We start from the raw sequence: 22,744 nt of genomic DNA, 5'->3' as shown, positions 1-22,744 counted from the left end.
GAAAAACTACATTTACGCATCTGAGAAAATCACACCCACTTTATGCTCCCAACTAATCAGAGGGCTCAAAAGTTGCAGTTTTGTCTGGTCACTAAGGCACGTGCTCTGGGCATGGGCACGAGGAGGACTGTTTATTTTAATGACAATAAACAAAATAAATGTAATTAAAAATAAGAGCCTTTCATCTCTTTGAAAAAATAATTCTGAATGAAAAGTTATAAATGCATAACAACATTTGAGTTCATATTGCATTATGTTGAATATTATAACCACAGATTCAGGACCAGGAAATAAACAACAATTCAAATCTTTTATTATCCAAACATTCTCATTTCTCACACAGTCATCAGGCACAATGAAAAACTGGACGAGGCGTGAAGCGGTTGCATAAAGTTAACAAGTTGGTTCAGTCGCACGATTTGTTACAAACCACACAGAGGTTGTAGTGCATAAGTGAAGTCAAACACAGGCGGGAAAAAATGAGTTCTTCACATACTGGCTGCATAAATTATTGCATGTAGTGAAAGTGCTACTCACACAGAGGTTCTACTGCAAACAAAAAGTAAAGCAAATATGTTGATTTTACGAACTTCATTTTGATCAAGGGTCACACACTGAAAAATATTATAAGTGGAGACCCATCCCCTTCCATCACCCCATTCAAAAAAGGGAATATTTTTTCAGCAGGAGTCCCGAGGGCATTTGACACCCACGGGGCATTACAAAAGTCCGCTAACATTCAAGTGCTTTCTCGTAGTGAAGCTTAAACCATCGACTGGACTGGGTTGGTTGAGTTGAGCTTCTATTCAAGTGCTTCCTGTGGTCATTCACTAAATGCTTTACTTCAGGGAAAAACAAACCTGACAACTTTTTCAATAGCATTTAAATAATATGTAATTGAAATTCAGTTCACAGAGCACCTTCCACACGTCCCGGGGCATCGCCCATTTGAGAGAACAATGAAATATTCACTGCATATGCATTTCAGAACATGTCTTAACTACAGGGTGAGCAGGTTTTATGATATACAGCAGAGGCCCCATGGAGACAGGGTTTTTAGTTTTCTGCAAAGACATTATTTTACCTCAGTAGTTGCTGCCTTAACATTTTTGCCAATTGCAATCAGTCAAACTGTGGTTCTTATTCAATTTCCCCTCAGCCCTAGAACAAAACCATAAATGTATGTTTAACTGCTGTAACTACTCTCCCTTCTGTTTAACCAATTTGGTTTTCTTGGCCAGGGCGATGGTGTCCAAATGCAGGTTGCGTTTGAGGATGACTGAGCCGCAGGTGAGGGCTCCGGCGAGCGCTCCGGCAAAACCACACAAGAACACGTCCTGACCTGGAGCAGAAAGAACACGAAACTACATTAAGTACATTGTTATTGTTATAAGTAGTGAGAGCTTAATGGAGAGTAAGATCAGAACTATTACAATACAGTAAATGAAAAGATCTTATAGGGACATACAAGGACTTTTAAGTTTACTACTCTCTCAGTGTTGAACATCTTGTACCTGTCAGATAGAGGTTCTTCAGTGGAGTTTGGGGCCGGACGGTGGCGTTGAGCTCGGGGCTGAAGCGAGCGATCCCGTGGTCCGCTCCGTAGATCTCACCTTTCGGAGCCCCGATGTAGTGCGTGTTTGTGATGGGGGTCCCGGCGTCAACGTACTCAATCTACAACAGACAAAACAATAGTAAAAACTGCACTTCTTCCTCCCACTGCAAATTTGAACTTTCTCATTCAGTTTTGTCATTGGGATTTAGAAAACAATGAATATGAAAATGTTAAAAGGCACAAAATAGGCTAATTATCTTAAATACCAAATGCTTCAGAATATGACAGAAAGTGCTTTATAATTTTGATTTATAAGTTTCAGATAAATGTAGTAATCATAATTGTGCGTTTTAAGTAGTGATGGTGAGATGAGGCCCAATGAGGCATCGAAGCATTCACCGAACTGTGCTGACTCATTTACCAACACTTCAAGATTATTCATTTGTTCTACTGTCCCATCATGTGGACAAAAGAAATCGTATTACATGCAATGCATATGTGTGTATCATGAACCAAATATGAAGCGGTTTGCTGTGGCGATATTAAACTGAACACATAAACAGAAAATATAACGGGTCATTAATTATACACATTGGACGCAGGAATAGTGAATTGTTCTGTCACTACTTTTCTTTTTCCCCCCATACGAGTTGTTTTCATTTATTTCTTTAGCTTGGTGTTTTTTGAAGAGGGCGCAGCGTGGCCCAGTTGAACCACTTTAGCCGTCGTTCCACATAACGCGACCCGGCCTGTTTCCACCACACACACACACCCGCATTTGTTGTAGGCGGCGCCGCACAGAGGAGCACGCTGTACAGATCGTCATTAAAGGTTTTGTAAGCGCGATGAGAACAAATGTGGACAAATATTGCCTTCTGGTGGGAGTTATGGAATCATTCAGAGGAGCCAAGCTGTATTAAAACAGAAAAGAAACTGCTAAAGACAACTATGAAGGAAAGCTACATGCAAATGTTATGCAAATGTTATGCTAACATCAGCTAAAGTTGCGCTAGCTGCGGCTAAATGCTAATATCGGCAAAATCCCCTTTTAGAACAGTGGTATGATGTTGTAAAATATGAAACCCGTATGACCTGCGCGTCAATAGTGAGGGACTGTCCACTCTCTCGTTGCCAATCAGAGGCCAGAGTCTGTTCACGTCACATCAGACACGGACTAGCACGCTTTGCCCAGAGGTCAGTCCCAAAACCTATACCTAGTCATTCTTATGGAAAAGCTCGACAAAGCGGGTGAAATTTGTCTGACACTCGCCTGCATGTGGAAAAGGAGCTTGAGCCGCTCCCCCGCCCCCTTCTCTGCTTCATGAACCTTTGATGATGTCACTAACCCACCCTTTGCCTGGACATGTGCTGATTATTTCTCACCTCATTCTAGTCAATAAATGGTGTAGCTTGGGAACCCACCTTCAATAATAATTTCACCTCATAATAAGAGCCTTCAGCCGTTTGACTCTGTTCTAGTATACAATCAACTCCTCACAGAGTCATGTGGTCATAAGCCTCACAGTAAACACAGCATTACCTTGTCTCTCGTGATGTTTGGGAAGACGTCCATGACCACTTCCAGAATCCCGTCGATAAAAGCCTGTTTTAGCTCCTTGTATTCGGGTGCCCTGTTTGTCACTTTGGCGTCTTTCCACTCTTCAAACCACGTGTAGTTGGCAAAGCTGACCAGGCTCACAGTCGACTTGCCTAAGAAAAAATAAAGTGAGCTTTTTTTTGCATTTAACCAACCTTTCATTCATTTTATTGACACCATATTGGCGCACTAAACAAAATCTAAACTTAATTTATGAGAAAATGTAGTATTAAACAAGTATATTAACTCTCGATTCAATAATGTCTTACCAGGATTTCTTTCCTGCCAGATCGGATCTTTAGCCGAAGGAGATGCAACAAACAGTAGTGGCACATTTTTAGCAGATTCTTCCCGGTCGCCATTGATATACTCTTCCACACTGTGAAAGAAAAAAAAAATCTTTAATAAACCGAGACAAACAAACAATCCTGTAAGAAAGTTAGTATCAAATTACAGGTAAAAGTAGTGACAAAAACGTTTGCAAACACACAAAGGTGTCAAATTTAACTTATTATGGGAGAGCTAAAATGGCTTACTAAACACTTACTTGTGTAGTTAGTTATTTCATATGGTCACACATTTCTCAATTACGTAGTTTGGATCCATCATATATTTACAGTGTTATAGCCTTTCCCCCAAATAATACGTACAAGATATTTAGGTTGAAATGGCTCTCTGACACATTGTAAGCCTAAGGGTATTTTTGGACATTTAAACAGGAAAAAGGACCTTATATGAGAATGGTATTATTGTCTTGTAAACACTATTAAAAAAATGCCACATACAGTTCATCAAAGTTGTTCTCTTTGAAGATCCAGTAGTTGTCCGCCTTCAGGCCCAGCTCCTCTTTGGTGCCGTCCAAACCCACGAACACGCTCAGGCCTCCCTCTCCGTTCTTCATCAAACTCAGCTGCTTCTGGATGGCTGCAAGGAAAAGGTCATTATAACGCTGAAACACTGTAAACTCCTTTGTATTTTTACATTTCCAGCAGCTCTTGCCAAGAGACTTAAAATAACTGTTTTGTTAATAATACACAAGTCAGCACCCATTTCCCCCCTTTTCATTACATTGTGTTCTGAGAGATTTGTGGAAAACAGGTCGACCCCTGGTGCTGCATAGAGTCTGCTTCATGTTATGAGTTATTTTTAGCAGCTCAAAGCACTGACCCAGTGTTAGCGGGCAAGCTACTCTCCCTGCTCCTGTGAAAGGTGCCCAAGAACTCATTCCTGTGAAGAATTAGGATGTTTGAAATGCATTAGGAAATGTAGGAATAAGTTTGGATCGCAGAATTAAATCGATGAGTTAGTTTTCACCTCAATAAGTGGCGTTCACGTTTTAGAAAGTGATGATTTCATAATGTCAGATGGAGGGCAGGGCCAATACAGCTCTATAGGAGAAATGCAGTTTTTGGAAGAAATCTCCAAAACGAAAATTGACAAATGTTTTTCCTCATCAGTATTTGATCGTGATTGGATTCACAAACCTGTGATATTATTTTTATGTCTGAAAGTCCTTTCTATTGGAGAACATCGCGGTCAAGTTTTCGCATATTGTCACATACAAATAAAGTCAAGTGTCAATCGGGCCCATATGGATATTTTCTCACAGCAGATTGTTCAGTAGAAGTGAAAAAACGGCAGTTGTAAGCTAGCGCTAGCTAACCGTTTGCATTAGCTCGATGCTAACATGTAGCATCATGTTAGCATTCTCAGTTTTTTTTATGTATTTATGGGCTGTTGAACCACTTTGCTCCTCTCCATGTCTTTGTATCTTTATTTAGTAGAAAACTATATTCATAATTCAGCATTTGCTAAAGTAGTTTTTGAATAATTAGAGAAAGTTTAGATTTTTTTCAAAATTGTTTTCCCCCCTAACTGTTTTCAAACATGATCATATATGGGCAATTCCAGAGATGCCGTCTGTATCTATAGGCTCTTTAGAATGTTGTGATGTCACGTAAACGCAATGCTAATGCTAACGACAACTAATCAAAGCTGGGACAGAAACTATGACTGAATCACCTACAGCAGTAAAATAAGTATTTATGTTTTCACAGGATTATATAGACCAGACATTAATTATTATTTTTTTTAAATATCTGCATCGGCCAACAAAAATCCCCAAAAATCAGCATCAGCTTTAAAACGATCAACCTCTAGCTCTTGAACTTTCACAGAGCTGTACACTTTAACAGAGAAACAGAGTTATACTGTAGGTGCGTCAGACCTGGCGTGGCCTGCAGGTGCTTGGGCAGCAGTTGTTGGTACGTGTTGAAGATGCCAGCGTCAGAGATGACCATCGGGGCCTTGACATGGACCTCCTCCTGGCCTTTCATCACACTCACACCTGAGAACGGCAAATGGATCATGTCAAGGTCTCGGTTATTTCCATTCACTATTTTGTCCCGTTCTCAGTCCTTTAAAAAGGTTATTAGAAATTCAAGTGACACAAACTCACCAGTCGCTTCATTATCGCTGTTGAACAGGATGCGATTGACCGGAGCCCGGACTAAAACGGCTCCTCCAGCCTTCTCGATGATGGGGATCATGTGGAAGGCGATCTCAGTGGCGCCCCCTTTTGGATACCAAGCCCCGTTCAGGTAATGAGTGACCAGCAGACTGTGCATCGAGAAGCTGGAATCTTTTGGTATATTCCCTGAAGAGAGAGAGTTTCATAGATTTTATTATATACAAGATAGAAAATATATTCCAGAGATTATTACAAAAATAAATAGACACTTTCTAGGGATTTTTAAAAGTTTAATCTATCAATAGTTGTGACTTTTGTGGAGCTCACACAGTTTCTTTGGCAGTAAACCATGGCAACTCTAGAACTAAGTGGTGTAAATATGGAACTTTATCGATTCTTACCGTAAGTGCCAAAGATATAGGTGAAAACGGCTCTGAGGTCCTTGTTCTCCGTCAGTCCGTTGACCACTTCAGTCAGGCTGCGATCCGCCATCTCGAAGAAGTACGACAGGCGCTTGCAGAGACCGGTGTAGACCAGGAACTTAGCGATCGGAGTCGGGACGAGCTTCAGCAGAGCCAGGAGCCAGATGCCTCGTCCTGCTTTCTACAGGGGACGAACAGCAACATTAGTGACAATAGGGGGCCAGGGCCAATACAACTACATACAGGGCCAATAAAACTCTATGGGAGAAATACAGCACCATCAATTTTCAGTTGCCTCCAAGGGGGTGAATCTTTTGGGAAACAACATTTTTCAGTCTTTAGTCATTTTCTGGTGGAATATGAACTTATTTACCACACATAAAAAAGTCAAGTGTAAATCGGGCATATGGATATTTTCTCACAGCAGATTGCTCAGCAGAAGTGAAAAAACGGCGTAGTTAGCGGCGTAGTTAGCGCTAGCTAGCCGTTAGCATTAGCACGATGAAGCATCATGAACATGAAGCATCATGTTAGCATTCTCTGTGATTTCTGTATTTATGGGCTGTTGAACCACTTTGCTCCTCTTCATGCCTTTGTATCTTTATTTAGTAGAAAACTATATTAATAATTCAGCATTTGTTAAAGTCGTTTTTGAATAACTAGAGAAAGTTTCGATTTTTCTCCAAATTGTTTTCCCCCCTGTTTTCAAACATGACCATATATGGGCGATTCCAGAGATGCTTACAAATATACACATAATGTTATAAAAGTAAAATGGCTAAAAAGGTTTGTAAACACACAGTTAATTACTTAGGGCTGTTAAAATCAACGCTTTAACTCATGACAAAATAAACTGTTGATCATGGTGGATAAATCGCAAATGAATCGAATCATATGTTTTGAACAAACACACTCTTGTATTTCAAACACAGAACGACAGAGCACAAGACAATGTACAAATTGACATAGTTATGACTTTGTTACAGAAATGTTTGCAAATCCTTTAAATTAGAGCATTTTATGTCGGCCACTAATGATAATGAATATAATAATTACATTCAAAATGAACTGCAATTAATATTGATTAATCAAATTCAATTCATTCAAATTAATCAGATTTTTGTTTTTCAAGTAAAAATCAATTGACAGCACTAATTACAACATGAAAACTATTCAGATTGGAATTTGAATTCAATAGAAATTACTCTTGCAGTCTATATAATGTACAAAACAGAAGCTCTTGTAGTTTGCATTTATCAACAAACAGTGGTCCAAGTCAATGCATGTGGGAAGTAAAGGCTCCATTGTTCAACTGAGTTAAGATATGCACATTACAAGGACACAGTGAGCTACTGTCTGAAACTGAAAATGCACGGCTGTGAGACTATTACATCAGAGCTTTCAAAGATAAAAACATAAGCCTAAAGCCCAGTGCCCCCTGGGTGCAAGGCAAAACTTATCTGTAGAAGCTGATGCAATAGTTAAGATATGAATATCTGATAGAAAAGCTGCACGTCGGACATCACAGTTAGATGTGAATGGGGCAGTAATGTGTAGAGGGACAGAGAGTGAAGCCGGAGAACTGTCAAACATCTTGGACTCTGATATGATATCAAATCTACAGGGTTGTATGAAGCAATCTTTGGGCAACAGTCTTCAAACCACCTCGCCTGTGTGAATGTTGTAGCGTGATGTCGTCTGAGAAGCCACTGACAGCAATATGCTGTATTTGTCAGCCTCGGGGAGTGATTGCAGGAGTACAATTAGTAATATAAATTTACAGAATTATTTCTATAATTCAATTGTATGAAGGGGGGGGTGGGCTTTTAAAAGGGCGAGATGCAAGTTTGCCATTTTATACTCACTACTGCCACCTCAGGTCATACGTGTAACTGCAGCTTCTATATTAAGCTCGTGCATGACGACACTTCGGACCCAAAGCAACAACGATTTGAGTGACAGGATTTTAGAGGCAGTTGTGGTGAACAGGTCGGAGCTCATTCTTCACCATTTTTAACATTTTTAAACTCTGTATAGTCCCTTTAAAGGATTGGAACCATGTCATAGGTCAATTATGACACCGTCCTCAGGAATCTCAGCTGCAGGCTCTGCCTAAGCCTGTCATTCTGTGCTGAAAGGCAGGGTGGCTACGAGGAAAGTTGGAACATGAACTTGGAATGTATAGAGTAATGTAAAGATAAAGTAAAATGGTTGTGTAATAGAACACATATTCATTTGTAGCAAAGATAAAATTACTTATTTTACTGCATGAATTGTATAAAAAGCGTAATATAACAGGTACTGAAAGACATGAGAGGACCCTGAAATATGAAGCTCTGAACAGACTTTAGTAACACAATGTAAAGATCTTAACATAAATAACGGGACAAGCCGGTTCTACAGCTCATAGTTCTGTGTAAGAGCTACTTACTAAACAGGAGTCTCACCTTGCACATCCTTATGTACTCATCTATGGCCTTCTCCTCTCCTGGGAAGCACTTCTTCAGCTCCTCTGGGAAGCGGGTGCGTCCGCTGTAGATGGGGTAGCGCCGGCGGTTTTCGGGGGGTCCGATGACAACCCAGTCAAACGGGTTATCCAGCGGCTCCCACTGCAGCTGCCCATTCGTCAGCTGGTCGAGCATGCAGCGGAAAGGCTTGTGCTCCTGCAAGTCCCCAATGTAGTGGATACCTGCAAGAACGTGGATACACATGAATGGACAAATGGAATTTTACTTGTGTATGTCCGCTATGAACTAGGGTTGCTCCGATACCGATACTTGTATAGGCTTTTATGCTAATACCACAGATTTTCCTGGTATCGGTGAGAATCTAAACCCAAACCAAATTGTGTTTTTTGCCGAGGTAGAATCAAGGCGCATACATCATAGTGCACCGATTTTGTTGAATATGCATGATGAGCCATGTGCACCACTCCTGGAGCCGCCACCTTAACGTGGTGGAGGGGTTTGTGCGGCCGAATGATCCTGGGAGCTCTGTTGTCGGGGGTTCGTGCCCCTGGTAGGGTCTCCCATGGCCATTGACTCGTGAGGCCGTCCCTCTGTGGACCCACCACCTGCAGGAGGAGCCATAAGGGGCTGGTGCAATGTGATCCACGACCCGGCAATGGAAAAGTGGGAGAAAAAGGATGGATGGATGGATGGATGGATGGAGCCATGTGCAGTAGGTTTTGGCATATTTTCCCAGGCTTTGTTATTGTTTCTATTCACTTTCTGTGGTATCGAACTAGTACTCGGTATAGGTGTCCCATCGGAACCCAAGTATATTTTATGTATTTGTTTATTTGGTTGGGACAGTGCATGCTAATGAACATACATAGGACTCATGCATGTACACACGCCACGCCAGATTGTAGATACGCAGACACGGGGAGAACATGCAAACTCAACACAGAAAGGCCCCGTCCAGGTGGGAATCAAACCCAGGACCTTCCAACTGTAAAGCTCCATTTTTTGGCAAGTATCGCTATTGAATCGAAGGGGTAAACTGGTATCAGGACAACACTACTACAAAACAAATGTGTCCGTAGGGTGTTAGATTGTGTAAAACCTGCTAAACCTGTGGAATTAGTGCATTATACCAATTCATTTTCTTCAGTGCCCGGGCAACATCGGGTAAACTAGACCAGACAAAACTCTGCTCTTAGTTATGCTGTTCATACTATAGATTTCTCTTCTGGGCAAGTTAACCTTAGTGGTGTCAGGGTTGCACTAATTAAGACTTCATTGGGGATAGATGCTTGATAGTGGAAGTGCAGATTTTCCTCAACCTTGAGTCTTTTCAGAAAATTCCAACATTTACTCTACTTCAGCCCTCGTTTGGAGAACCGACTTTTGCCCCATTCACTTTTGTCCTCCTCCTTACCCACGTCAAACTCAAAGCCTTTCTCGGTGAAGGTGTGGCAGCATCCTCCAGCCCGGTCATGTTGCTCCAGAACCAGAACCTTCTTCCCGACTTTGGCCAAAAGCACCGCGATTCCCAGGCCCCCGATGCCACTGCCGATCACAACAGCGTCCAAATTCTCCGGGACTTTACTGGCCAAGAAACCTGCAACAAAGTCAAAGACATTTCAGGTGGAAGCATGAGAGACATTTTGAACACTCTTAATGTTGGCTAAAATGGAGAAAAAAGGAAATGTATAATATAAAGCCATCCATTTAAAATACTACATACACAAGCTTAGGGTGTTTTTTACACAATATTACACAGATGTGAAGGGTCTACTCAAGTGTGGGTTAAATATTCCTTTACAACGCATATCTGGGGGTCATGTTTATGAGATATATACAAAAACATACACTTTAAACAGATAACAAATCCACAAAATGACCACATGCATTGCTGACAAAGAAGGATGTGATTGTAATTGCAGAGATACTGTCCATAAACTGCACAGCATAGATAAGCATGCTGTGCGTTTTATTTCTTTCCCAACTGTTTAACAGCACTTAGTCTGCTTTAATCAACTCCATGGGGCTAAGTGAGCATGACACTGTATGAAAACACACGTGCATATTCTACTTTATATCAATGAAATAAAAAATACACCTTTACTGCAGAAGACAGAATAGCATGGTCCGACTCACCTTGCTTCAAAACTTTATTCTTCTCCTTCTTGGTTAATATTTCCCTCACCGGTTCACGGGTGTCTCTCGCAAAGGGATTGGGGCCGGGCGCGGTGAAGATATATTTCAGCACAAGTGCGAGCAAACCCGCACATATTATGGCTACACCGATCCACATCTTCGCCGCCGCTGCTGCTCCTGCGTGGAGAATGAAGAAGTGGAAAGGACGCAGGCCAGAAGGAAGGAGGAGGAAGGTTGCCAGATCAGATGAGAGATTTACAGCCCAGAGGACGAAGCGCAGCTGTTGGGCCATGTTTTTACATTGAGCAAAACATGGCCCAATCTGGCAACTCTCGTCCCCAAAGACATGTTTTTTACGTCGCTCGAGGGGCCGCCCATAGGCCTTGTTACAACACAGCGTGGTATTGTTACGTAATATGAGCGAGAGTAGGGTAAAGTTATCAAGTTGAGCGTCTTCACAGTAATATCAGTAAGAAAAATCATACAAGTGTGGGCCATTGAGTGACCCCTGAAGCAAAGTCTGTGTTTATGTAATCAAAATGAGCAATAGATCAGATAAAGTGCAAAGTCTGGTGTCTTTCAAAGAATTGACCACTGGTTCTTGAACTTTAAACGTCACGTGTGGCTTCATGCCACAATTCCCAGACTCAATAAGGTGCTGCAATGTCAGATTGTGTCTAAACAAAGTTGAGGTACATGTGGCACAGTTTGAGAACAACAGGTAAATCATAATAAGTAAAAAATAGAATAAAATTGTAGAAAGAGTACAAGACATGTAAACTTTAACATTTTGTGACACGGCCAGTATGAAGCTCTAGTCATTTGTTTATACTTGGCACAGAGGGGCAAAGTATCCACAAGTTGCACTTGCAATAATTTAATTTATTCTGCATAATGTTGCTTGAATATAAAATGTTACGATGAATGTTACTCATCTGTTTGTTCGCTCCATGTTGTACAGGAGCATTGGAGAAAAGCAAGAGTTGACTTTTTGAAAACCTTTGCTTCAACCCAATAAATCAATGAATTAATTATCAATTATTAATGAAAGCATCACACACTTCTACTACTACTACTACTCTATTTAATGTATTTTTTATGTTTTGCTCAAAAAGAGAGAAAAACACATCTTGCAACACCACCATGAGACCAAATATTTCTATAACAACAGTTATAAAGTATTTTTACATAAGAAACACTTTAAGAGGAAGGTGTTTCCTACAGCCAATTTGTCCTGCAAATAGAGCTGGGGAAAAAAACGATTTGATTTAAAAATCGAGTTGGTAGGTCAAATCGATTCATATTTTCAAAAAATATCATAATTTTTACTTTTTTTTTTAGCTCTCTGCCCTCTGAAGAAGGTCCTGCTGTACAAATGTGCTAAGAAGAACAGAGCCCACCTACAGATTTTTGTTTTATTGGCTCAATCCAAATACAGTATAAATAATTTGGATGTTCAACAATCTTTGTTGCACACTGCACAGTGATTTTCAGTTAGAGAAAGGGTTTGCCTTTGCACTTTTGTTTATGTTGATGCACATTAATTAATTACATCACAAATGTTTGTTTTACTGCTGTAACTAGTCTCCCTTCTGTTTAACTAATCTGGTTTTCTTGGCCAGGGCGATGGTGTCCAAATGCAGGTTGCGTTTGAGGATGACTGAGCCGCAGGTGAGGGCTCCGGCGAGCGCTCCGGCAAAACCACACAAGAACACGTCCTGACCTGGAGCAGAAAGAACACGAAACTACATTAAGTACATTGTTATTATTATAAGTAGTGAGAGCTTAATGGAGAAGGAAATCTGAACCTTGACAATATGCTAAAGGTTTTACAGGGATAAGGGACATGCAACAGTCCAGACCTTTACTACTATCTCAGTGTTGAACATCTTGTACCTGTCAGATAGAGGTTCTTCAGTGGAGTTTGGGGGCGGACGGTGGCGTTGAGCTCGGGGCTGAAGCGAGCGATCCCGTGGTCCGCTCCGTAGATCTCACCTTTCGGAGCCCCGATGTAGTGCGTGTTTGTGATGGGGGTCCCGGCGTCAACGTACTCAATCTACAACAGACAAAACAATAGTAAAAACAGCACTACTTCCTCCCTCTGCTGCCCTGCCCCACTGGAGGAGGGTTCCGTAAGTACACTTCTCATTCATTTTTACTAGGATTAAGAAAACAATTGATATGTCAAGATTAAAGGCACAGAAGAGGATAATTAACTGTGCAGGATTTATACAGGTAGAAGCAGGTCAGATTGAATGCTTTATAATGCCATTTTAATGTCCACCCTAACCGTAATCCTTATACAGTAAAAATAGTTGAGCAATTTAAAAATGTTACAATTCTGTATTTTCCTCCCCCTACATGTTCCAGCAATGTCCTAATGTGTAGAATGAGCCCAGACCTGTTCACCACAACTGCCTCTAAAATCCTGCAGTGTCACTCAAAAAGGTGTTGATTCGGGTCCGAATTGCCGTCATGCAGGAGCTTAATATAGAAGGTGCAGTTACACATATAACCTGAGGTGGCAGTAGTGAGTATAACTGAGAACTTCCATACAGCCCCTTTAACTTCTACCATCGCACTGAAAGCACCTCTGTGCTTCCTGCAAACGGAGTTTGTGGGAAGTGAAGCAATAGCAGGGGTCTCCAAGTAAATTTCCCTAGGGGCCAAAACATACATGGGAAGTGTATTGCCGGGGTACATTAACAAAAGCTCCTAAATAAAAATTTGTTTTGATTGGGAAAATGCTATTGAGGAAACATTTTTCAATAAATGAATAATAATGAGCCTGACAGGACTGTAGCCAATGTTGCTTGTATCCTGATCTCTCATTTTGTCAGTGCCCTCTGCTGGACACGTGTGGAATTCTTTACTTTTATTTTTATTTAAGCAGCCCCCTGGTGGCTGGAGTGAACATTCTGGTAATTTCTTTAAAAAATCAAAACTCTGCAAAGGATTGGACTCGAGACGTCCTTTTTTTTTTTTTTTTTTGACATACTCAGGAACCTACAATTCAATCATCTCGCAGGCTGTAATTTGCCCAGGTCCTGTAAGGTATTTCTATAATGGACGAAGAAATCAGTGAAAGTAGTTGAGATGGGTAATCTGAAATCAGGGGGGTAACTTTAAATCGATTTCAAATTACCGGGGGGAAGCCTGAAATGGGGGGTAGTTTAAAATCTTTACACCTGGACCTTCTGGCTGTGAAGCATGAGCGCAAAGTACTGCGGTTCTCAAATGGTGTAGCTTGGGGACCCACCTTCAAACCAGTGCAACAAGCAAAAATAAGCTGTTTGACCCTGAGTATATAATTATCTCCTCACAGAGTCATGTGGTCATAAGCCTCACAGTTAACACAGCATTACCTTGTCTCTCGTGATGTTTGGGAAGACGTCCATGACCACTTCCAGAATCCCGTCGATAAAAGCCTGTTTTAGCTCCTTGTATTCGGGTGCCCTGTTTTTCACTTTGCCGTCTTTCCACTCTTCAAACCACGTGTAGTTGGCAAAGCAGAACAGGCTCACAGTCGACTTGCCTAAGAAAATAAAGTTATTCTTTTGCATTTAGCCAGCTTTCATTCATTTTACTGGCAGTGTTTTACTATAAACACACGACAGAAGAAAACAACTCTTCACAGCCTGGACTGGGAGAGCACGAAACTAAATCTGACATGTCATTAAAGCATTAAACAAGTATACTAATTCTAGAATTAATAAGCCTAAATGTGTCATACCAGGATTTCTTTCCTGCCAGATCGGATCTTTAGCCGAAGGAGACGCAAAAAACAGTAGTGGCACATTTTTAGCAGATTCCTCCCGGTCGCCATTGATATACTCTTCCACACTGTGAAAGAAAATAAGCACAAACATAAGAGGCACAAACAAACAATCTCAAAAAAGTTATCAAATTACAGGTAGATATTTAGGTTGAAATGGCTCTGACACATTGTAGGCCTAAATATATGGACATTTAAACAGGGAAAAGGACCTTATATCAGTATGGTGTCATTAGTAAACATTATAAATAGTGAAAAAAATGCCACGTACAGTTCATTGAAGTTGTTCTCTTTGAAGATCCAGTAGTTGTCCGCCTTCAGGCCCAGCTCCTCTTTGGTGCCGTCCAAACCCATGAACACGCTCAGGCCTCCCTCTCCGTTCTTCATCAAACTCAGCTGCTTCTGGATGGCTGCAAGGAAAAGGAAATACACTAGAGATGTAATCGCGAGCAATCTTTAAGTGCTTATTCACTGTAACTGTCATTTCTTATTTGTAATTATCAAAATTGGCCATTGCAAAAACATAGGATTCATAGGATGTCTGAGCAAAAAAACAAATCCTCATAATTTTCAAGGGGCTCTTAAAATCGTAGAGCAGAGCGCACAAAACGAACACGAGGACTCGCCTCGTCTTAAACATACCGTTTGTTCCGGACTATAAGTCGCTTCGGAGAATAAGTCACACCAGCCTTAGCAACTACCTGGGCAGGGAGGTGTAACTGCACTGTTGACAAGCCTCTCCCGGCAGCGCGTTGTTCAAGCTCTCCTTTGCGAACGCGTTCCTCTAGCTAAGGCCATCTAGCTTATCGCTCGCAATTAGCCTTCTTTGTAAGAGTAATCTCTGCCAGTGTGAAAATAACAAACATTGTGGGATTATATAACTATTTGATATAACATATCAAATAGTTATATAATTTAACTATTTGATAACTATTTGATATAACATATCAAATAGTTATCAAATTTAACTATTTGATAACTGTTTGATATATCGCACCACAGTATAAGTTGACTTATAATCGGTCAACTAACGCTTATTGGAAAACGAACACTGTAATTGTACAGAGCCAATAAAAGTCCTTGGGCATCTGAGAGCCCAGGACCCCTACCATGAGGTATGCGCGAGCACTTTCAGAAAATATAGGTTATGATACCGCAAAAGCTGATACAAGTTGAGCAAAAAATAGTATTACGGCAATGCCATCCGCCATATTGGATGTCAGCCATTTTGTATGGCAGCCACTGAAGCGGGAATCCGCCTTTTTATCACTTTGTACAAAATCTATCTCCTCCTAGGGTCTTTATTGGAACAAGCTTATTTGGGGTGGAAAATAATCTTGAGACGTAGAACTTCAGAAGTTATCCAAATGCCTAAAATGTTACTGTTTTTATGCGGCAAAGCCATAAACTGTATGATAAAATTTTTTAATTCTTCGAAAACACAAGCCTGATTTTGATCATTTTGTTATGAGTTGTTAAAGACCCAGTGCTAAACACTTGCAATAGCGCCCCCCATAGGAATTATATGGACACTAAAAAATGTTTCATGAAATTTCTTTAATTTGGCACAAAATTCCATTTGGTTATTCGGATCAAAAAAGAACAATGAATTGTTTGTTCAAAAGCCTGAAATGTTGTGATGACGACAAGATGAAATTTGAATGTGTTTAAATTGGCTACTTTTCTTTGTAAAGCCTGGATGAGGCGGTAGACTTGATTATTTAAATAGATTCATGTATATTGTGCCTGCTGTCTGGCAACTGGACGTTTGTTGCTGTTACTGGTGTCTTATAAGCCCATACTGTGTGTGATAGTCTTTCACAGAGCTGCATACTTTAACAAAGAAACAGATACTGTGGTGTGTCAGACCTGGCGTGGCCTGCAGGTGCTTGGGCAGCAGTTGTTGGTACGTGTTGAAGATGCCAGCGTCAGAGATGACCATCGGGGCCTTGACATGGACCTCCTCCTGGCCTTTCATCACACTCACACCTGAGAACGGCAAATGGATCATGTCACGGTCTTGGTTATTTCCATTCACTATTTTGTCCCGTTCTCAGTCCATTAAAAAGGTTCTTAGAAATTCAAGTGACACAAACTCACCAGTCGCTTCATTATCACTGTTGAACAGGATGCGATTGACCGGAGCCCGGACTAAAACGGCTCCTCCAGCCTTCTCGATGATGGGGATCATGTGGAAGGCGATCTCAGTGGCGCCCCCTTTTGGATACCAAGCCCCGTTCAGGTAATGAGTGACCAGCAGACTGTGCATCGAGAAGCTGGAATCTTTTGGTATATTCCCTGAAGAGAGAGAGTTTCATAGTAGATTTTGTTATATACAAGATAAAAAATATATTTCAGAACCTGTTACAACACTTTGTTAATAGTTGTGACTTTTGTGGAGCTCACACAGTTTCTTTGGCAGTAACCCATGGCAACTCTAGAACTAAGTGGTGTAAATATGGATCTTAATCGATTCCTACCGTAAGTGCCAAAGATATAGGTGAAAACGGCTCTGAGGTCCTTGTTCTCCGTCAGTCCGTTGACCACTTCAGTCAGGCTGCGATCCGCCATCTCGAAGAAGTACGACAGGCGCTTGCAGAGACCGGTGTAGACCAGGAACTTAGCGATCGGAGTCGGGACGAGCTTCAGCAGAGCCAGGAGCCAGATGCCTCGTCCTGCTTTCTACAGGGGACGAACAGCAACATTAGTGACAATTGATAGATATTACACATATACATTATAAAAAGTAAAACATACACATGCAATGATTAACAGTAATATGATTAAAATTACAATGTGAACAGTAACAATATTTGCTCCTAATGTCTTGGCGAGGTAGATAAAATAAAATGTTATTTTACTGCATGAATTGTATAAAAAGTGTAATAACAAAGACTAAAAATGTTCTTGTAATAACAGGTACTGAAAGACATGAGAGGACCCTGAAATATTAAGCTCTAAACGGACTTTAGAAAGACAAAGATCTTAATAACGGGACAAGCCAGTTCTACAGCTCATAGTTCTGAAATATTAAGCTCTAAACGGACTTTAGAAAGACAAAGATCTTAATAACGGGACAAGCAGGTTCTACAGCTCATAGTTCTGTGTAATAGCTACTTACTAAACAGGAGTCTCACCTTGCACATCCTTATGTACTCATCTATGGCCTTCTCCTCTCCTGGGAAGCACTTCTTCAGCTCCTCTGGGAAGCGGGTTTGTCCGCTGTAGATGGGGTAGCGCCGGCGGTTTTCGGGGGGTCCGATGACAACCCAGTCAAACGGGTTATCCAGCGGCTCCCACTGCAGCTGCCCATTCGTCAGCTGGTCCAGCATGCAGCGGAAAGGCTTGTGCTCCTGCAAGTCCCCAATGTAGTGGATGCCTGCAAGAATGTAGTTCCAACACAAGTAGTTGGATAAAGGCCTTTTTGAGTAATTGTTTTAACTTTGTACCAGTATTGCACTTGTGTTAAATATGTCTGCTACAAACCAAATGTCGGTCTCTATGAGGTGGGCCAGTGGGCATTACTACATTGTACTAATTCGGCTTCTTCAGTTTCAGGGCAATATGAGGTAGTGTGAGAAAATGTTCTTGGTTATACTGTTCATACTTAAAGGAACAGGCCACTTTTTTTAACATACTGAGATATGTTCTTACTCAAACTTAGACGAGTTCATACGTACCTCTCTGGTCTTTGTGTGTGCCCTCATTCACGCAAAATGACTAAAGATGTTGTTAGCAATTGGCCTCTCCCAATGTATTCCTACAGCTCCAAACGGGGGTGAAGTTGGAAGCTACCACGCTCTTTCGCTGGCACGCACAAAGACCAAACAGGTGCGTATCAACTACAAGAACATATCTCAGTATGGAATACGGTGGCCTGTTCCCTTAAGACTTCACAGATGCAAATTCTGGGCAAGATTGAAGGTAATAGCTGCAGGATGTACTCTCTTAGTGATTGAAAAAAGGCACAACAAATGAACTTGGGTTGCCTTAAGCTGCGTAAGGACAAGCAAAATTGGCACCATCCTCATTCTGCAGGGCTGCACTAACACTAAATATGACTTTATTGGGGATAGATGCTGGGATTGTGGAAGTTCAGCTCGAGTCTTTGAAGAAAACATTTACTCTCGCCCTAGCCTGGTTTTACCATACCCTCGTACTCATTGCGTACAGAGGGTCTGGAACTTCACAATTGGATCTGATTGTCGCTAGTGTTTGGTCGTGAACTATCATAACTCTTGGGGGCATTCCTTTTGAATTTCTGGATATTTGGGAGCCGAGCCAGAATGGATTGAAGAGCTTCCTTTACTTTCGTATCTGCCGCCATTGCCAAACAACAACTAGCAGATCCAGCGCAAATGCCTGATGTCACCTACAACACCCGCCTCCCCCTCGCGCTGAATGGTAGGCTGAGATTCAATCGATGTAGCGCGGCCACTGAGATTAGACCCAGACGTAACATGTAGGGAAATGATCATTGACCAGAGTTTTGCCCCATTTGATTTTTTCCTCTTCCATACCCACGTCAAACTCGAAGCCTTTCTTGGTGAAGGTGTGGCAGCATCCTCCAGCCCGGTTATGCTGCTCCAGAACCAGAACCTTCTTCCCGACTTTGGCCAAAAGCACCGCGATTCCCAGCCCTCCAATGCCACTGCCGATCACAACTGCGTCCAAATTCTCAGGGACTTTACTGGACAAGAAACCTGCAACAAAGTAAAGAAATGTCAGTCTTTATAACTTTCGGGAGGAGGCGTGAATGAGAGACCTTTTGAACATTTGTTCCTCTTAATGGAAAAAGAAAGGCAAAATTTATAATGCCATCCATTTTAAAGATTATGTACTCGAGTTTATGGACTTTACAGTGATGACTACACAATATTGCAAACATGGGTCTCCTTCAGTGTGAGTTGAATACTCCTTTATAATGCATCTCTGGGTACATAATTGGTCATGTTTATGAACGCTTTTAGTTTGAAAATTTTAATTTTAATGCAAATCATCATTTTATCTGGATTGCTGACAAAGAAGAAATTGACTAATTGCAGAGATACTGTAGCCTGGCTAACACCAGACTCAAATCACAAGTGATGTTTAGTCTGGGGACCACCAATTCATTTTCTCGTAGAAGAGGTGTGGTTTACGAATGTCTATCATGCGTCTGCACGTAGCCACAGCCAATCATATCATCGTATCCGATGACGTATGACGAACCCGCTGTAAACTTTTGAGCTAAACTATTTAGAACATGGTCTAAAGCTTGATCGAAAAATAGCGTCGCGTCTGCTGCTGTCATGTTTGATCCGTAAATAAACTTTTTTTTTTTTAATCCGTAAATAAACTACAAGCTTCCGTATATCGAATAGCTCGTCTTCGTCTTGCCGTCCCTCCTCGTTCTGTGATTGGTTCCCAAATCCACGCAAAAATTTCAGCCATGGTCCCCAGGCTGCTGTGCAGTTCGAAATGATTTGAGCGCACACAGCAGTCTGGAGTTAGCCAGGTTAGAGATACTGTCCATAAACTGCAAAGCATAGATACGAATGCTGTGAGTTTTATTATCTTACTGTAAATCAGCAACTGCTTTAATCAACTCCACATGCCTAAATGAGCATGACACTGGAAGAACCCAAAGGTGCATATTCTACTCAACAATATTGAAATATATATATATAATTAAAAAATACACCTTACCATACTTAATGACTGCAACAGAAGTAGCATTAACGGGCCAACTTACCTTGCTTCAAAACTTTAGTTTTCTCCTCCTTGGTTAATATTTCCCTCACTGGCTCACATGTGTCTCTCGCAAAAGGATTGGGGCCGGGCGCTGTGAAGATATATTTCAGCACAAGTGCGAGCAAACCCGCACATATTATGGCTACACCGATCCACATCTTCGCCGTCGCTGCTGCTCCTGTGTGGAGAATGAGGAAGTTGAAAGGACTCAGCCAAGGGGGATAAAGGTTGCCAGATCAGATGAGAGACTTATAGTGCTGCTATTGAATATTTTTGTAATCGAGTTTTCTGACGATTTTTTCATCGATTAATCTGATAAATTATATTTTTGTGTTTGTAAACAATTATATCACTAGTGTGTTACGAAATATGAAAGACCTTTGAAAATGAGCAATTGTCAGTTATTCCTCAAATTCTTTTTAAAAACTTCAACACTTTAACTTAACAGGAAACAAATGCCAGAGCAGCTTCAACCAAAGAGACTATGGGGAATATGAAAAGACTTAAAATATGCGTAACATTAAATAATCGAATCATATAAGAAACACTACCATGTAGTGTTTCGCAGCTGAGCGCCCACTGTCCGCTCAGCTGCGGACAGTGGGCGGGGCAAACAGGCACCTGTCTGTGCTGTGATCACAGGCTCTGACAGAACCCTGTTAAACAGAGCTCTGGAAACGTGGCTTTTGAATGTAGGAATATCTGTTTATTTCACACAGGCAGGGGCGGAAACAAAATCTCGGGGTGGCAAACAGGGTCAGGGATCATTTCTGGGGTGGCAATGTCGAATGTTTTTAACGGGGGTACGCAGGTTTTGCTTGATCACAAGGCAATTTTTCCGTTTAGATGCAAACTGAGCCCCCTAAAATTATACACAAATAGCAGGATTATCCACAATATAAGTCGGGAGTTTATCACTCAGGTAAAATTTAAACTTCTGTAAAAAAAATAATAATAATAATGATAAAAAAAAATCGTCAACTTGGGAGCCACAGGAGTTGCACCTGGCTCCTTATTTAGCCATAAAATTGTAATAATTCTTTGTCTTGTCAAAAAAGTACTATCTGAGAGTGAGCCTCTTTAAGCACCCAAGTAGCTTCTAGAGCAGATGACCTCATGACAACGGAGTGACAGCTGGGGTGGCAGCTGCACACAGGACATTGAGTTTCAGTGCCGAAGTTGTGGAGTTAAAACATTTGCGAAGGAAATTGCGGATAATTGGAACAGTTGTGGGAAAGTTGTGGGCTTTTGGAAAAGTTGCAATGCCACAGTGACTTCGCAGTTTACGTTGATAGTTAGTGACATTGCGAAATTTAAGGGACTGGTTACTTATGCCTCAACAGCATTAAAACAGGCTAAAATGTATGACCTTGTAGGTGCTCCGAGATCATAATTAGTAAAAAAAAATTATAAAATGAAGGGGAGTACAAGAAATGTAAACTTAAAAATGTTGTGACACAGCCAGTATGAAGCTTTAGTCATTTCTTTAGACTTGGCACAGTGGGAAAAGTATATCCACAAATTGCACTTAAATGGTTAATTCATAACACTATGAATGTAAAAACTAGGGGTACAATACTTAAAAAACAATTATGATTTATTTTTCATAATTTTGCTCAAAGAGACTAGACTCCACATGGTCATTTTATACTCACTACTGCCACCTCAGGTCTAACACGTAACTGCACCTTCTATATTAAACTTGTGCAACAACTTTTTGAGTGACAGTGCAGGATTTTAGAGGCAGTTGTGGTGAACAGTGCTGGACTCATTCTACATATTAGGACATTGCTCAATATTTTGTAAATGGATTATATGAAATTTAGAGCCAATAATTTAAAATTGAGGTGGAGTAACTGAAATTTCTATGACGGTACCTATGGCAAATTGTAGATTTTTTTGTCTTAGTTTTTGGTTAATATCTCAATCATCAGTGGAAGAATCCACATGAAACAAAAACTGTTTCAAAGTTCATTGTCTCCTCTGTCAGCACAAATGAACTAATGTCCAATAATGTTCTCATAAAGGTGTCCAAAAGTGGAGACAATATTTGAAAACATGAGCATGATGTTGGCCAGAAAGGACTTTCAGACCTAAAATAATGTCAGGTTTGTGAATCCAGTCACTACCAAATACTGATCAGGAAAAACATTTGTCAATTTTCATTTTGGAGATTTCTTCCAAAAAGTGTATTTCTCCCATACAGTTGTATCGGCCCTGCCCTCCACCCGACATTATGACATCACAATTCGTGAACGCCACCTATTCTGGAATGACCCTAATAACAATTCAAATTTGGGAAACAAAAGCATCACACACTTCTAGATTTAATTTATTTTTATTTTTTGCTCAAAAAGAGAGAAAAAATCACCCACATCTTCACATTCTTCTCTTGCAACACTCCACCATGAGACCAAGTATTTCTATAAACAACCGTTTGCAAATAAAACTGGCATTTTTACATAAGAAACACTGTACTTACATAAGGCGTTCCCTACTGCCATGTTATCCTGCAAATGCTTTCCTATCGGGGTCCAGCGCCAACATCCTCAGCTTACTAAAACTGAACCGGATAATATTAATTACAC

The 22,744-nt window shown here is 40.9% G+C and overlaps 2 protein-coding genes across 2 annotated transcripts; both read right to left on the bottom strand.

The window, feature by feature from the left end:
• Nucleotides 1-712: 712 nt before the first annotated feature.
• Nucleotides 713-10,860, bottom strand: LOC306968883 (all-trans-retinol 13,14-reductase-like). The gene is made up of 11 exons (XM_079564448.1): nucleotides 10,649-10,860; nucleotides 9,927-10,109; nucleotides 8,492-8,733; nucleotides 6,024-6,225; nucleotides 5,611-5,808; nucleotides 5,380-5,499; nucleotides 3,938-4,076; nucleotides 3,422-3,531; nucleotides 3,096-3,265; nucleotides 1,515-1,674; nucleotides 713-1,342 (listed from the first exon to the last, which is right to left on the bottom strand). The coding sequence occupies exons 1-11, from the start codon at nucleotides 10,803-10,805 to the stop codon at nucleotides 1,200-1,202; spliced, it is 1,824 nt and encodes a 607-aa protein (XP_079420574.1). The 5' UTR covers nucleotides 10,806-10,860; the 3' UTR covers nucleotides 713-1,199.
• A 1,346-nt stretch (nucleotides 10,861-12,206) lies between these two features.
• LOC306968884 (all-trans-retinol 13,14-reductase-like) lies at nucleotides 12,207-20,363 on the bottom strand. Its single transcript, XM_079564449.1, has 11 exons — nucleotides 20,158-20,363; nucleotides 18,944-19,126; nucleotides 17,561-17,802; nucleotides 16,904-17,105; nucleotides 16,524-16,721; nucleotides 16,293-16,412; nucleotides 14,695-14,833; nucleotides 14,382-14,491; nucleotides 14,014-14,183; nucleotides 12,545-12,704; nucleotides 12,207-12,371 (listed from the first exon to the last, which is right to left on the bottom strand). The coding sequence occupies exons 1-11, from the start codon at nucleotides 20,312-20,314 to the stop codon at nucleotides 12,229-12,231; spliced, it is 1,824 nt and encodes a 607-aa protein (XP_079420575.1). The 5' UTR covers nucleotides 20,315-20,363; the 3' UTR covers nucleotides 12,207-12,228.
• Between the last annotated feature and the right edge of the window lie 2,381 nt (nucleotides 20,364-22,744).

The sequence above is a fragment of the Gobius niger genome (assembly GCF_951799975.1).
Source record: "Gobius niger genome assembly, chromosome: 10".
Classification (NCBI taxonomy): Eukaryota; Metazoa; Chordata; class Actinopteri; order Gobiiformes; family Gobiidae; genus Gobius; species Gobius niger.
The sequence above is the reverse complement of the archived record's forward strand: the minus strand, read 5'-3'. Positions and strand labels throughout refer to the sequence as shown.

Coding starts and splice junctions, on each gene's coding strand:
- LOC306968883 (XM_079564448.1), bottom strand. CDS start 10,805: ATGTGGATCGGTGTAGCCATAATATGTGCGGGTTTGCTCGCACTTGTG. Junction 10,110..10,648: donor GAATAAAGTTTTGAAGCAAG/GTGAGTCGGACC, acceptor ACTTTGTTGCAG/GTTTCTTGGCCAGTAAAGTC. Junction 1,675..3,095: donor CAAACATCACGAGAGACAAG/GTAATGCTGTGT, acceptor TGTCTGTTGTAG/ATTGAGTACGTTGACGCCGG.
- LOC306968884 (XM_079564449.1), bottom strand. CDS start 20,314: ATGTGGATCGGTGTAGCCATAATATGTGCGGGTTTGCTCGCACTTGTG. Junction 16,722..16,903: donor CTATATCTTTGGCACTTACG/GTAGGAATCGAT, acceptor CTCTCTCTTCAG/GGAATATACCAAAAGATTCC. Junction 14,184..14,381: donor CTGGCAGGAAAGAAATCCTG/GTATGACACATT, acceptor TTATTTTCTTAG/GCAAGTCGACTGTGAGCCTG.